Source organism: Psammomys obesus, unplaced genomic scaffold, assembly GCF_907164565.1.
Source record: "Psammomys obesus unplaced genomic scaffold, mPsaObe1.curated_primary_1811, whole genome shotgun sequence".
NCBI classification, from domain to species: Eukaryota; Metazoa; Chordata; class Mammalia; order Rodentia; family Muridae; genus Psammomys; species Psammomys obesus.
Window position 1 is genome coordinate 4,799,087 of NW_026596057.1, and position 14,476 is coordinate 4,813,562.

Consider the following 14,476-nt stretch of genomic DNA (forward strand, 5'->3'; position numbering starts at 1 on the left):
CCTAGAGACTATATTTGGGTTTAGAGAAGATCATCTGAAGCTAGGTGTGGTGACTCATACATGTGATTTCCTCACTGGGGAGGCTGAGGCAAGAAGGTTTCAAAACATTTGAGGCCAGCTGGGGCTTCACTAACTAACATGCATTATGCACAGAGTCAGTGTCTTTGATAAACACATTGTCACAACCAGGCCAGGAAGATCTCGTTTCATTTGGATTTCTTTACGGGTTTGAAAGAAAACAGTTTCTTCCACAACGACAGGCAGAAGAATAGGATGTCCTTCCATGGCCGTTCTAATTTTATTTGAATTTCTTTTTGTTGTTTTGTTTTCAAGACAAGGTTTCTCTGTGTAGCATTGGCTGTCCTGGAACTCACAGAAATCCACCTGCCTCTGACTCCCTCAGTGTTGGATTACAGGCGGTTTTCCTTGAATTTCATGCTGCATTCCCCCTGCAGAAAGGGGGAGGAGGAAGAGCCTTGCCAAATGTAGAAGATGCCATTTGTTCTAGTTGCTTTTTCTGTTGCTATGATAAAACATTCTGAGCAAAAGCAACTTGTGGAGGAAATGGTTTGTTTTGGTTACACTTTCACAGTCCATCATTGAAGGAAGTCAGGGAAGAAATCGAGTAGAAACTGTGGCAGACATCACAGAGGAATGCTCCTTATTGGCTTGTTCTCCATAGCCTTTTTTTTTTTTTTTTTTTTTTTTAACAGCCCCGGCAGGCCCACCCACCCACAGTAAACTGGGTACCCTCCCATCAATCACTAATCAAGGCAATTTCTTACAGCTGCATCCAAGGTCAACATGATCTGGACAATTCTTTAACTGAGGTTCTTTCTTCCCTTCTCTTGCGTCAAGTTGACCATAAAAAATTAACCAAGACACTGGTTCAGCTTCGTATAGAATTAGTTCATTGGGTCTCTTAGTATTTCTGTTACCAGAGCAACATGGGGAGAAAGCGTTTATTTGGCTTACACTTCCATATCATTGGCCATCATTGAAAGATACCAGGACAGAAACTCAAACAGGGCAGGAACATGGAAGCAGGAACTGATGCAGAGGCCATGGGGGAAGGCTCAGCCCTTCCACGTCAATCACTAAGTAAGAAAATAGCCTACAGCTGGATCTATGAAGGCATTTTTCTCAGTTGAAGTTCCCTCCTGTCAGAGGACTCTATCTTGTATGAAGATGACATAAAACCAGCCAGGACATAAGAGGCCACAGGGGCTGCTGGCTCCACTTTAACATAAAGATCACCTACAAGAAAGCCAGCCATGCAGGTTTGGGCCAGGGCTCAGTCAACTAGGAAGTGGTTAGATATATGTCAAGTAAAGGAATACATGATTAGAAAAAGAGTATTATCTTCCAGTTTTAGATGGCACAAAATTTTGAGGCCGAGATGGGCTGGGAATGTAGCTCAGTTCCTGTCCTGTTTGCTTACAAAGGCAGAAGGATTACCATGAGTTCAAGGTCAGCCTGGGTTATTTGATGAGTCTGAGGCCAGGCTAGGCTAAATAACAAGACTGTTTAGTAAATAAATAAACAAAAACAAACAAGCAAAAATAAGTGAAATTTAAGCCCCCCTTCTTGTCATCTCACATCTGTCAGTTTTTGAGGGCTTTTTGTTTATTTGCTTTTGTGTTTGTTTGTTTGTTTTTGCTTTTTTGAAACAGGGTTTCTCTGTGTATCAAGCCCTGGCTGTCCTGGACTTGCTTTGTAGACCAGGCTGGCCTCAAACTCACAGAGATCCACCTGCCTCTGCCTCCCAAATCCTAGGATTAAAGGTGTATACCACCACACTGGTAAGCCCTTTCTTAAGAAGAGCCAGGAGGCTGGAGAGATGGTTCCATGGTTAAGAGCACTATCTGCTCTTCCTTAAACAACCCAGGTTCCATTCCCAGCACCCACAAGCAGCTCATAACTGTCTGTAACCCCAATTCCAAGGGATCAGACACCTTCACACTAATGTACATAAAATTAATCTGACCTTCCTTGGTTACTCACGTGAGTAATAACTCCAGCTTTTCTGAACACAGTTTTACATACTCACCAGTGCTAATGTGCTAAAGAATGAATGGGTTGAGGCTGGTGGGATGGCTCAGCAGGTGTATGCTGTCAAATCTGGCATCCGAAGTTTGATTCCCAGGACCCACATGGTGGAAGAAGAAAACTGACTCCCATATATAGTCCTCTGACCCCTATACATGTACCAAGGTACACACACACCCCCACATACAGGCTAAACAGATGTAATCAAAACACTGTTTTAATGAGTGAGCTGAGTTACCCTTTAAAGAACACTCAAAAACAAGATTCTAGAATGATTTCCTGGTTATCACTCAAAGAACAGGAGTTACTAAGATACAGAACTAATTCCTCTCCAAGAAAACAATGTTCTTCAGAGACTGGGATCCCTGGCACTAACCACTACTGTCTGAGAAAGCCAGGGTGCTGAGTGGCATTAGGCACTTCTGAGGTTGGCCTTGACTTTGCAGGAATGGCAGAAACTGTATTATTTATGACCTCTGGAAGCATATGGTGGAAAGGCACAAAAGAGCCCGCTTTGTGATGTGGGCCCTTTCGTTATGTCACTAGTCATTCTTGAATAGTGTCTTAGTTAGGGTTCCACTATGACCAAGGCAACACTTAAAGGAAAAGATTTAATGGGGCTGGCTTACAGTTTCAGAGGTTGAGTCCATTATCAATACGGTGGAAGCATGGCAGTGTGCAGGCAGACATGGTGCTGGAGGAGTTCCACATCTTGATCCGCAGACAGCAAGGAGGAGACTGTGTGCCACAGTGGGCATAGCCTGAGCATCTAAGAGACCTCAGAGCCTGCACCCACAGTGACACACTTCCTCCAACAAGGCCACACCCCACACTAGTGTTCCTCCCTATGGGCCAAGCATTCAAACACATGAGTCTATGGGGGCCATTTCTATTCAAATTGCCACAAACAGACACATACACAGTTTTATAACTTATCTTGGGGCTGGAGAGATGGTTCAGCCGTTAAGGGCTTACTGCTCTCGTGAAGGACCTGGGTTTGGCTCCCGGCATCCACGTGGCGGCTTACAACTTTCTGTCCTCTATGGGCACTGTGCACATACGATACACATAGAAACATAAAATTAAATAAAGATGTTTTAAAAAAAATATATATATAGCTTATCTTAATTTTTCTCAGTGCATGTTTGTTTTGTTCTGAAATAGAACCTCCAGTATCCCAGGCTGACTTCTACCTCAGTAACTTCAACTTCTAATCATCCTCCTGTCTCCAATTCCTGAGTGCTAGGATACAGGCAATGCATCATTCCTCCTGGTTTATAAGTGCTGAGCATCAAACCCAGGGCTTTGTACAGCTGGCCAGCACTCTATCATCTGAGCTACATTCTTATCGCAGATCTTAAAAGAAAGAAAAAAAGAAAGAAAGAAAGAAAAAAAAAAGACCGTGCAAAACAGACTGTGCAGGATCCCCTGCAGGAAATACAGGTGCCCGCTGGAAAACAGTTCTTCCATAATCTGGGTCTGACATCCCTCTGTCCCTTTATTGGGGTAGTAACCTCCAAATTGTAATTGGATAGAAGACAAGACCAATTTGTGAGATGTCTGAGACCCAATGGGGATATAACTGTTGAAAATGAGAGGATAGCTTCTCTCCTTCATAGTATCCTAAGTTCTCCTGTTAGGGAAGAAATATCAGGAATTAAACTGGATAGTGTTGGCCAAAAGAATACACAAGGCGCGAAAGGACTACCAGGAAAAAAAAAAAGTGTCAATTCCAGCCAGCCGCAACCACGTCTGCAGGAATACATGGAGGCTTTTCAACACATTATCAAAATAGGTGCATTAATCAGTATGGGATAAGTGAATAAGTGATAATACAACCGAAGAGATCGAGAGAGAGAGAGAGAACTAGACACCGTTATGCTTAGGATAAGCAGTTTGTCTCTGGAGAAGTCAGTGCTAGTTATGCTGGGAGCTGCCGATTTAACTGGAGAATCCACGCAGATGTGTCAATCAACACTGCAGGAGTGGGGATGTGGGCGGCCCCTACAAAGCGAGCCGGTTTTATGTCGGGTTTAGGGTGGTTCTTTTTCATTGGCAACACTGGGCCACCCCATTTCCTAAAGAAACTGTGTATCTTGAATGAGGCAGGGTCTGGCCACAGTGCAGAAAGGCCAGGGTTCCAAGATTCCAAAACCTACATGGGTAGATCTGTTTCCAAAGTTAAAACAGAAATGATGGATGGGCAGGAGGGCATTTCTATCAGCTGTTTCCTTAAGAGACGGGTTTGTAAGACTGTTAATTAGTATTTCAATGTGACTTTTTCTTTTCTTTTTTTTTTTAAGACAGGGTTTCACTATGAGCCTTGGCTGGCCTGGAACTCACACAGATCCACCTGCCTCTGCCTCTCCGGTGGCACCACGCCGGGTCATTATGCCTTTTACATAGAAATATTTCCAGGTATACTTTCCTTAAGTTGCAAACAAGATGTATGTAACGGGTCACTTATTATTCATGAACATTTTCAGACACGTGTTTGCATGTATCTATGTATCTATTTTGTTTGTTGAGTGCCTTCGTGGGACAGTGGCCAGCAAAATGATTTGCTGGTCGACATTTATTGTTTATCGGTGTGAACATGTTTCAGACTGCACTTCCTGTCCTATCTGTTTTAAGTAACTATGTGTGTGAATTTTAGAATAATAATAATAATTTTTGAAACTGATGCTCATGTAGCCCAGGCTGGCCTTCCATACAGGGACTTGAGATACAGAGAAGTTTAGTAGCATTAGGAAGTGGGAGAGAGGAGGCAGGGAGGAACAGAGTGGCCGGCAGGAGCAAGGGAAAGAGCAAACGTGACGAGGGCTACCCCTTCCCCCATGCCTCTCCCCGCCCTACTGTCCCTCCATCCCGGAGCTCCGCTTACTTAAGTGAATAACTCAAGGTCTCTGGACCTCTGGCCCCTCTGCTGCAAGAGGGGACAACAGGACTGCTTCGGATGGCTTCAGTGCAAAGTGCTTAGAAAGTCGGGATTTCGGGGAAAGACCACAATTCCCAGAACCCCAGGCTGCGCGGTCCGGAGCCGGACCGCGGCACGTTCCCTCCGCCTCGGGCTCCGACTCGCTCCGGGCACGTTCCCGTCCGGGCCGGCTCCCTGCGGCGGCCGAGGGCGGGGTGGCCGCGGGCGACCCCGCGTGGCTCCGCCGTGGGCGGGCGGCAGCGGCTACCCCGCCGGGGAGCGGCTCTCAGGGCAAAGGCTCGGCTTCCCGGCTCCCCTCGGCCCGGCCGGAACCGGCCCGGTGCCTCGGAACCGAGAGGACGGCGCACAGGAAGAGGTTTCCCCGGCCGGGTCAGCGGGGAGGACCCGAGGGAGGCTGAAGAGAGGCACCGGGAGCGCCGCTGCTGGGAGCGGCTCGTTGGTCTAGGGGTATGATTCTCGCTTCGGGTGCGAGAGGTCCCGGGTTCAAATCCCGGACGAGCCCTATTTTTATTTTCCCCTTTTAACCTATCGGAGGTCATCACCGGTTTCGTTTCTCGTGCACATCGCACCCGAAAGACCCAAGTGACGCTGTTCCGGCCCTCTGACTTCATTTTCGAAGCTAAGGACCGGCGGACCCCGAGGTGGGTCCGCGGGGCTTTAAACCCGGCTGCACACCACCGAGCGACCCCTGCACCCGCGCTGCGAGCGGGATAGGCGTGGCGAAGGCTAGAAAACCTTGCCGCTCTCGCTGGAACGTAAAGTGTGCCGCGGTTTTTGTCTGCTTGTTTGCTGTTGTTGTGGTGGTTTTTTTGTTTGTTTGTTTTCTTTTTTTTTTTTTTTTAAGGAGCAATTCTAGGTTGCTTTGCATCTATGATTCATAAAAAAAAGTTAAAAAACAAGGACCAGGGCTCGTCCGGGATTTGAACCCGGGACCTCTCGCACCCTAAGCGAGAATCATACCCCTAGACCAACGAGCCACGGTGTACGTCTTTCTCCCGTCGTCGTAAAGGTCTATGGAATATTTAGTCTGGCGCCCCCTCGTGGCCATCCACCTGTGGTAGCATTTCTATGTTTTAGGTTGCGTTTTATACTTCGTTTTTAATTTTCCTTTTTTTACTGTTTTGTTCTTTGAAAATCAAGTGAGTCAGAAAGTGTGACAACACCGTTATTAGTGTAATACTGACCTATTATTCTGAAATCCAGAATTTTGTCTTTGTAGCTAATAAGCTATAGGAGACAGTGTCCGAGCGGCAAATGCCATTTCCTGAGTTTTCAGTGTTGTGTCTCAGTATTTCACAATTTCCAGTTTCGGTGAAATTGTCTACTTCTCGATAGTACATATTTTAAAAGACTACTCTTCAAATCCCCACCTTTCCATCCTTGCACTTTGGCTTCAGACTTTTTGTTGTTCTATTTTGTTAAATCCCAGAGCGTGGAGGAATCCTTTAACATATCAGAGCCAGTATTTTTTTCTTGAACTTAGTCTCACTGTGCAATCTTGAGTAGCCTGGCACTCACTGTATAGACCAGGCTGTCCACAAACCCGCAGAACTCCATCGACTCCGCCTCCCAAACGCTGTGGTTTTCATATTTTTAATTTAATTCGTTTAAAAGCATGCATCACCCCGGGCCTGCAGTCTTGCCCCCTATAATTTCTTAGGGTCACCCAGTACCATGTGGTCTGGTTGCTCATTATCCTGAGATGGACAAAGAAATCCCAGCTCGCGCTTTCTCCAGCAGCACACACCATATGCTAAAATTGAAACAAAACAAAGAATGGCGTGCCTCCTGTGTTCTGTAGTTTTTTTTTTTAAGTCATAGCTTCCTACGTATATTAGATCTTTAAATGTTTCTCATCGCTGCTTACGACAGACATCAAGTAATTCTGAGTGATCATAATTTGTCCCAAATTCCTTACCAATGTGCATTTTGGTACTCTGAGGAATAGTCATTGAGCTAAACAGCTAAACCCGTGAGAAATTACAAACAGGCAGCAGGTTATCTTAAACAGAGTCGTTCGTTTTATGTATATGGTATTCCTCAGCTTACTCATTTGTTTCTTGCCCATTCATTCAGCAAACATTTGGCACACCGTGGTTTTTTTTCCCCCTAGGGTTTGATACCAGAAAATTACAACATTGGGATTCTCATGTGCAGTTTCCACCTTTGTTTTATTTGAAACTTTAATTCTTAGGGCTCTGTCTGGGCAAAAATGGTGCAAATACTCTTTAGAATATTAATAGTTCTGGAAGCCAGGATAGTTTATTCATGGAAATCTAACCGGGAAAAAAATGTGCCCCAGACACCACAGAAGTCTCTACTTCCCAAATAAAGCAGTGATTGTTACTGAGACAATGTAATCCCTTAGTGTCCACAAACTCAGCATGCATGCTGTCCTGGGCTACCTGGATTCACTGTAGCTAGCACAGCGCTGACCTCCTCCACTTCGGGGCAGCACAGTGAAATGCTCTCAGTCCTGGCTTGCCTGGTCTCCGGAGTAGTATGAGCCCCCATAGCCAGTAAAGGAGTTTATCTCTTACTCTCCGAGGTCCAGATACTAGACTATCTCATTTATAATAAAGAAACTGATGGTAGGACTCAGAGTAACGGTTGCCTCCGGGTGGAAAAGCTTCTGTCCTGGTGGAAGGAATGCGATGCTTCCAAGCTGATGGCTGGATGGCTCCGTCAATTTGACACAAACCAGAGTCACTGAAGAAGGGGGAGCCTCAGTTGAGGAATTGCCCCCATCAGATTGGCCTGTGGGCATGTCTGTGGGACTTTGTCTTATTAATGATTGCTGCGAGGAGGGCCTAGCCCCCTCTGAGCTCTCTCAGCCCTGGGAGCTGGTTCTGGCAGACTGAAACAAGACACAGGAGCAAGCCAGTCAGCAGCATTCCTCCATGGTTCCGTGAGCCCTTGCCTCAGCTTCCCTCAGTGGACTGCAGGCTTTTTTGTCTTGGTGTTAATTACAGCAATATAAAAACGAACCAGGACAGCCTGTGGCTCAGCCCTGAGCACGTCCTTCCCCAGAATAAGGTCCTTGTGGAACAGGACAGGGTGGTTGAAGGGCACAGGGAGTCTGAATCCTGAGGACCATTTTCCCCCCAGATACATTGAACGAAATGCCTAGTGGCATATCCTTCTGGACCAGGATAGAAAGACAGGGAGAACTATAGGGCCATGGAAAGAAAACAGCCTCTGTGGATTCTGATTGAGGCAAGAACCCCAATATGTTTGCTAGAAAGGTTGCCAACTACAGATAATTTAAAAATTTAAACATTTTATGTTAACATAGCAGGAAACCAGGCGTGTGGCCTGAATGGGTGTGACCTTGGGTGGGACCCTATTCCTCTACCAGACATTTGCTGGGAATCTCACAAATAATACTCTTAACTCTGGGGCGTTTTGCTGTTGTCACTGTTTGGTTGGTTGGTTTTGTTTATAAAACTGGGGTTATTAGTATTAGTCATAACATCAGTGTGTGCGTGTATGATTATGCGGGTGAAGGTGCTCTCAGAGGGTGGAGAGGTTGGATCCACCTGGAGCTGGAGTTCTGAGCTGCCTCTGCCTCCGGTGAGGACTGAGAACCGAACTTGGACCCTATCTCTGGCCCATAACTTAATTTACAATAATGATACCCTAGCTTCCTGCATCTAAGTGAGCTACCAGCTTGCTGTATCAGCGAGAACATGATGTACGATTTCACGTTATCAGCTGTCGGGAGGCCCTCGGGAAACAGCCCGTGGTCTCATTTGTTAACCTCTTTCGCGAGGACCTGAGACGGCTCGGGAGGTCAGGGTGCATTGCCACCAGTCCTGGCAGTCTGAGTTCAATGCCCCGAGCCCACGTGGGAGAAGGGAGCCAGCTCCTTTGGCTCTCCCCACGTCCTGACTTCCTTCCACACGTGCCTCAGCCTGCGCGCCTCCCCACACACGCGGGATAAACGCAGGCAAGTTCTTTAAGGAGTTCACTTCTCTGCAGTCTTTTGAAATCCTGTCTGTAACTATCTTAGAGAATGAAGGGCGCCTCTCTGAGGAGCACGCATGCGCCTTTCTTCCCCTCCTAACTTGCTGCTTGCCGTCGAAGCCTTTCCGCAAACTCCAACCCCTCGCCACCCAGGCTCACCTTGAAATCCTCTGCTGTGGTGAAGCCAGGGATTCGGCTTCGCCTGAGCGAGGTTCCTAAAACACGAGGGAACGTTCTCAGGGTGACAGCAGGCCGCTGAGCCTCCACCCTTGTCACTTCTCCTTTAGTCATTGCTCCTCCTCTGAGAACCTGATTACCCTCACTCCCATACTTTTCTGTCTGTAGGCTCGGAAGAAACGAAAACCTTGATTTCCAGATGCAAACTTTTCTAGCAAAAATATCTCTTCGGGATAAGAGATATTTCCCTAAGGCGTTCTTTCTATAGGACTGTGAACGAAGCTAACTTTGTTTGGGCAAACCTTTCTCAGGATGGCCCGGTGTCTTAGCCACCTTTCTGTTGCTGGGAAGAGACAGCATGACCCAGAAAACCTCCAGAGGAGTTGGTTGGGACTTGCCTTCCGTTCCAAAGGGCTGGAGAATACGGCAGCAGGCAGGCAGGCGTGGCCTTGCATGTAGCAGTAGGTGAGAGCTCACATCTGACCCACAAGCACAAAGAGAGAGAGAGAGACAGACACACAAAGAGAGACAGAGACAGAACACAAGCAAGCACCAACTGGAAATGGCGTGGGCTTTTGAAGCCTTAGGGCCACCCCCAGTGCCACACCTCTTCCAATAATGCCACACCTCCTAATCCTTCCCAAACAGTTCCACCGAGTATTCAGATATATGGGCCTTTCGGGGCCATTTTCATTCGAACTGCCATAACTTGAATTCATAACTTTAAAAAAAAAATTTTACATTTATTTACATAATGCGTGTGGGCTATAGTGTGTACGTGGAGGTCATGGAACAGCTTGTAGGAGTTTAAATCACAGGGTTTACCATCCCCTTCCACCATGTTGGTCCCAGGGGCTGAGGTCAAATCTTGAGGCTTGGGGGCTAGTGTCTTTACGGGATGAGGCATCATAGCAGTCCTTGGACTCATCTTTGGGTCTAATGGTTGGTCATCCACTCAGAGTTCAGAACATTTTCCCCTACCTGCAGATCACAGCGTTTCATTTTCTTGTGCTAATATTTTTTTTTAAATACACTTTATTTTTAGACAAGATACATGTCATGATTATATATATATATATATATATATATATATATATATATATATATATATATATTAGGCCTCTATCTCTACTCTAAATAAATCACAGCCAAAATTAAAGAAGAGTTCAAATGACATCAGTCTTATTTGTCTTGGGTTTGGTGTTATATGCATGACAAGCAGCAGGCAAGTTTGGTGACTGTCAACAGAGCCAATGTAAGTGCTCAATTTATTTGCATTTTTTTTTTCATTTCTAAACCATTCTTAAAGGAAATCCTGTCTGTGTCCCTCAACGGAGGAATGGATACAGAAACTGTGGAAATTGTGGTTCATTTACACAATGGAATACTACTCAGCAATTAGAAACAAGGAAAATAAGAAGTTTGCAGGCAAATGGTGGGAACTAGAAAAGATCATCCTGAGTAAGGTATCCCAGAAGCATGAAAGACGCTCATGGTATATACTCACTTATAAGTGGATACTAGACCTACAATATAGGATAAACATACTAAAATCTGTACACCTAAAGAAGCTAAGCAAGAAGGAGGACGCTGGGTAAGATGATCAATCCTCATCAGAAAGACAAACAGGATGGACATTGGAAGAGGGAGAAAACAGGAAACAGGACAGGAGCCTCCCACAGAGGGCCCCTGAAAGACTCTACCCAGCAGGGTATCAAAGCAGATGCTGAGACTCATAACCAAACTTTGGGCAGAGTGCAGGGAATCTTATAAAAGAAGGGGGAGATTGAAAGACCTGGAGGGGATAGGAGCTCTACAAGGAGAGCAACAGAACCAAAATATCTGGGCACAGGGGTCTTTTTTGAGACTGATACTCCAACCAAGGACCATGTATGGATATAACCTAGAGCCCCTGCTCAGATGTAGCCCATGGCAGCTCAGTATCCAAGTGGGTTCCCTAGTAAGGGGAACAGGGACTGTCTCTGACATGAACTCAGTGGCTGGCTCTTTGACCATGTAACCCCCCCCCCCCAAGGGGGGGAAGCAGCTTTGCCAGGCCACAGAGGAGGACAGTGCAGCCAGTCCCGGAGAGACCTGATAAGCTAAGGTCAGATGGCTGTGGAGGAGGACCTCCCCTATCAGTGGACTTGAAGAGGGGCATGGGAGTAGAAGAGGGAGCGAGGGTGGAATTGGGAGGGAATGAGGGAGGAGGCTACAGCTGGGATACAAAGTGAATAAACTGTAATTAACATAAAAAATAAAAATTTAATTTAAAAAGGGAGAAAATCCTATCTGGAGTAACAGAGTCCAGAAGAGCAATGCTTTTACTCATAAAAAAACAAAACTGGTAGTTATTGAAGCTGACCAGGATGTGCTTACTGTAGCTCAGGTCATAAAGGGTTTTACATTTTCTTGCTTCTGCTCTCCAGGTTTATTTTGAGTGAGTTAACACCCATCTCTGATGACTTGTTTTAGGCCCCTGGTCTCTTGTGAAGCCAGTTTCCTGTTGGAGAAGCTTCCTTCACCTGTCATTATTGTGCTTTTGGTCCCTTGGCCCTCTGGCCTTCTCTGGAAGCATTTCCACCAATGAGGGAGTCACCCATGTCATCCTCTATCCTACTCACCATCCAGTCCTCCACCTTGAGGCACAGCCTGACCAAAATTTCCTGGATTCTGGAGATGTCAGACAAAGGTCCTGGAAGGTGATGGTACTGACAGCTGCAGACTGAGGTGGTCACCTGGAGGAAGTAGCCGGCTGAAAAGACGGTAGACACTGATCTTAAAGACAAGGTTGACAGTCTAGAAATCAGAACTCTTTTTCTTGACTGTTATTTCCTACTCGGTTTATAGGATCTTATATCAATCTAAATCTGCACTACTTCTCAAATGCTGCCTTCCTCTCCATCTCCACCTGCTCTTTCAGCCCTTTCTTTATCTCTCTTTCTTTCCTTCTGTGCCAGGGTCTCAGTGTGTAATCCTGTCAGACCTGGAACTCCCTGTGTAGAAGGAACTCAACAAAAACTGTCTGCTTCCGCCTCCTGAGGTCAGGACCAAAGGCAAGCATTCCCTCCCCCCAGTACAGACCTGACTGTGTCACTCCCCTTTCGTCACATCACCCTCTACTCTCCACAGAATAGCTTAAGCGTCTTCGAAATATCACTGCTGTGCACACGGCTGGCATTCTTTCTTTCCCTTTTCTCTCCCTCGAGACGGAAAGCTGTTTCACATCTGATGTGTGTGTACCCACACATGCCTGATGCACATTTTCCTGTCTTCTGAGTTTGCTGTTCCTGTTCTGTTTTTGTTTTATTCGTTTATTTATTGACGTAAGACTCTCAAAGGCTACTCTGCACTGTGGTGCAGGCTGGCTTAGAACTCACGCTGCAGCCTAGGCTGTCCTCAAACTTGAAACAGCCCTCTCTCAGACTCACCCTCCACAGCTTGCTTCTTCTGTTTCTCTAGTAAACTTTTCATTCATTAAAAGCCCACCTCGAATATGACATCTTTCATAAATCCTTCCCAGAGTCCTCTTGGCCAAGCGTTTCCGTGTTGAAGTGCACGTACAATCTGCCAAGCTTTGACACACGTCTGTGAGAACCGCTGTTTCCATTAGCCTCCGACCGGCCTTATTTGCTTTCTCTTCAAGAACTGCTTTGAGGTGACTGTGGTGGCCCGTGCCTTTCATTCCGGCATTCAGGGCCTTTTCATTTGAACACGCAGGAGGCAGAGGCGGGCAGATCTCTGTTAGAGGCCAACCTGGTCTGCAAAGCAAGTTCCAACAACAGGAGAACCCAAAAGCTTTGTTTTCGAAATTGAGTATCAGGCTGCCTATGCTGCTAGAGGGGTGCTCCCCCAGAGTGAAGTCTCGGGGCTGGTGCCTGCAGTTCAGCGAACACTGCCACTCATTGGAAGGACCTGGGGACAGAGGAAACACTGGTGATATGCTCTCTCCTGGTTTTATCTAATTGCCTGGTAATTAGGAGCTTGCGCTACTACATGGTCAATAGCCTGGAACAGCACAGACATCAGAAGGACACTGTTAAGACAGGCTTTCCGCAAAACCCTGAACCGGGGGGGGGGGCTGCAGTTTCCCCGCAGTTTGGACTCCAGCAACAATGCTCTGCCTCTAGTCTTGCTCCTGTCTAAAACTTGTTGTCCTACCCAACACTCTTCCTTGGATTTTCCTATTTTTCCTTCACGCTCATCCGTTTTGTGTGCTGGTCCCTCTCTTTTTCCCTTTCCCCTTTGGAGGCTATTCTCAGGATCCTGCTCTTTAAGGATTTGTTGGGCAGTTCTCTTGCAGCCAGGCACTGTTCTGGACTCGGCAAGTTCAGAATCGAGGCGGGACACCTTCCCCCGTCCTAACTTACAGGCCGAGGGACACTGATATGCTAAACAAACAGTAAGCGCATTCACTGGTGATCTAGGTGGCGGGAAAGAGTTCCAATTCCCATTCCTGTCTTTTGAAAGCTAGAAGAGGGGCTGCTCAGAGGTTAGGGCAAGATGGAGACGTCTCAGGTTGCAACACAAATGGTCCAGTTCAGGCCAAGACAGACCCTGGGCACAGGTCAAAGGGACGGTGGGTCCTTTTATGTCTGGACGACTGAATGGAAAGTCTCTCGTCTCACACTTCGCTCCCCCCCCCCCTTCCCGCACCCCGTCCCTAAATTAATTGCTTTTCTTTAGGGGAGACCGGGAGCAACCAAGCAGAACCTAGCGAGGGATGAGATCAGGAATTGGAGGAGAGCGCGGGGAGGAACCTGAAGAGATCTGTGGGACTGGCCCCCACGCGGGGAGGGCAGACTCTGGCGGCGGTGGGCAGCAGGGCAACCCCAGGGCCAGCCACGCAGGCAGGCTCGGCTTAGGGCCGCTGCAGAGGCACTGTTCGCGGGCATGCAGCACTGACACACCAAGGGTGGGACCCGGGGGCGGGGCCTCGCTAGAGGGGCACTCGCGTCGTCCAATGGTTCCTCTCACGGGATGCGGGGTGGACCAATGAGCGGGCAGAGGGGCGGGTCCGGGGGTGGGGCCTGCGGCTGGGCTGAGGGCTGGCGGCTGGCCGCTGGGGCCGGGAGCGGGGAGCGGTGGCGCGGAGGTGTCCTGGCGCCCGCGGCCGCGACTCGGAGCCGTGAGGTCGAGCCGACCGCAGCGGGAAGCCGGCGGAGCGGAGCGGCGGGAGCAGGATGGCGGAGGCCGTCGGAGCCGTGGCACTGATCGCCCCCCCGGCTCGCCGGCGCTGGCTGTGGTCGGTGCTGGCCGCGGTGCTCGGGCTGTGTGAGTGATGCCGGGCCGGGGTCGGGCGGGGGCTCGGCGGCCGCGCGCGCGCTCGGGGCGCCGCGGAGGGGA

General features: G+C 47.9%; 1 protein-coding gene and 2 non-coding genes across 5 annotated transcripts in view; 2 read left to right on the top strand and 1 right to left on the bottom strand.

Annotated features, from left to right (window-relative positions):
* Positions 1 to 5,417: 5,417 nt before the first annotated feature.
* Positions 5,418 to 5,489, top strand: Trnap-cgg (transfer RNA proline (anticodon CGG)). The gene has a single exon. It is a non-coding gene; the product is annotated as a tRNA-Pro (tRNA).
* A 403-nt stretch (positions 5,490 to 5,892) lies between these two features.
* On the bottom strand, positions 5,893 to 5,964 carry Trnap-agg (transfer RNA proline (anticodon AGG)). The gene has a single exon. It is a non-coding gene; the product is annotated as a tRNA-Pro (tRNA).
* An 8,226-nt stretch (positions 5,965 to 14,190) lies between these two features.
* Positions 14,191 to 14,476, top strand: part of Mpzl1 (myelin protein zero like 1) — a 39,410-nt gene continuing 39,124 nt past the window's right edge. For all 3 annotated transcript variants that reach the window (XM_055624490.1, XM_055624492.1, XM_055624493.1), the window contains exon 1: positions 14,191 to 14,404. In XM_055624490.1, the coding sequence (XP_055480465.1) occupies positions 14,314 to 14,404 (91 nt within the window). In that variant the 5' untranslated portion in view covers positions 14,191 to 14,313. The remainder of the gene's footprint in view (positions 14,405 to 14,476) is intronic.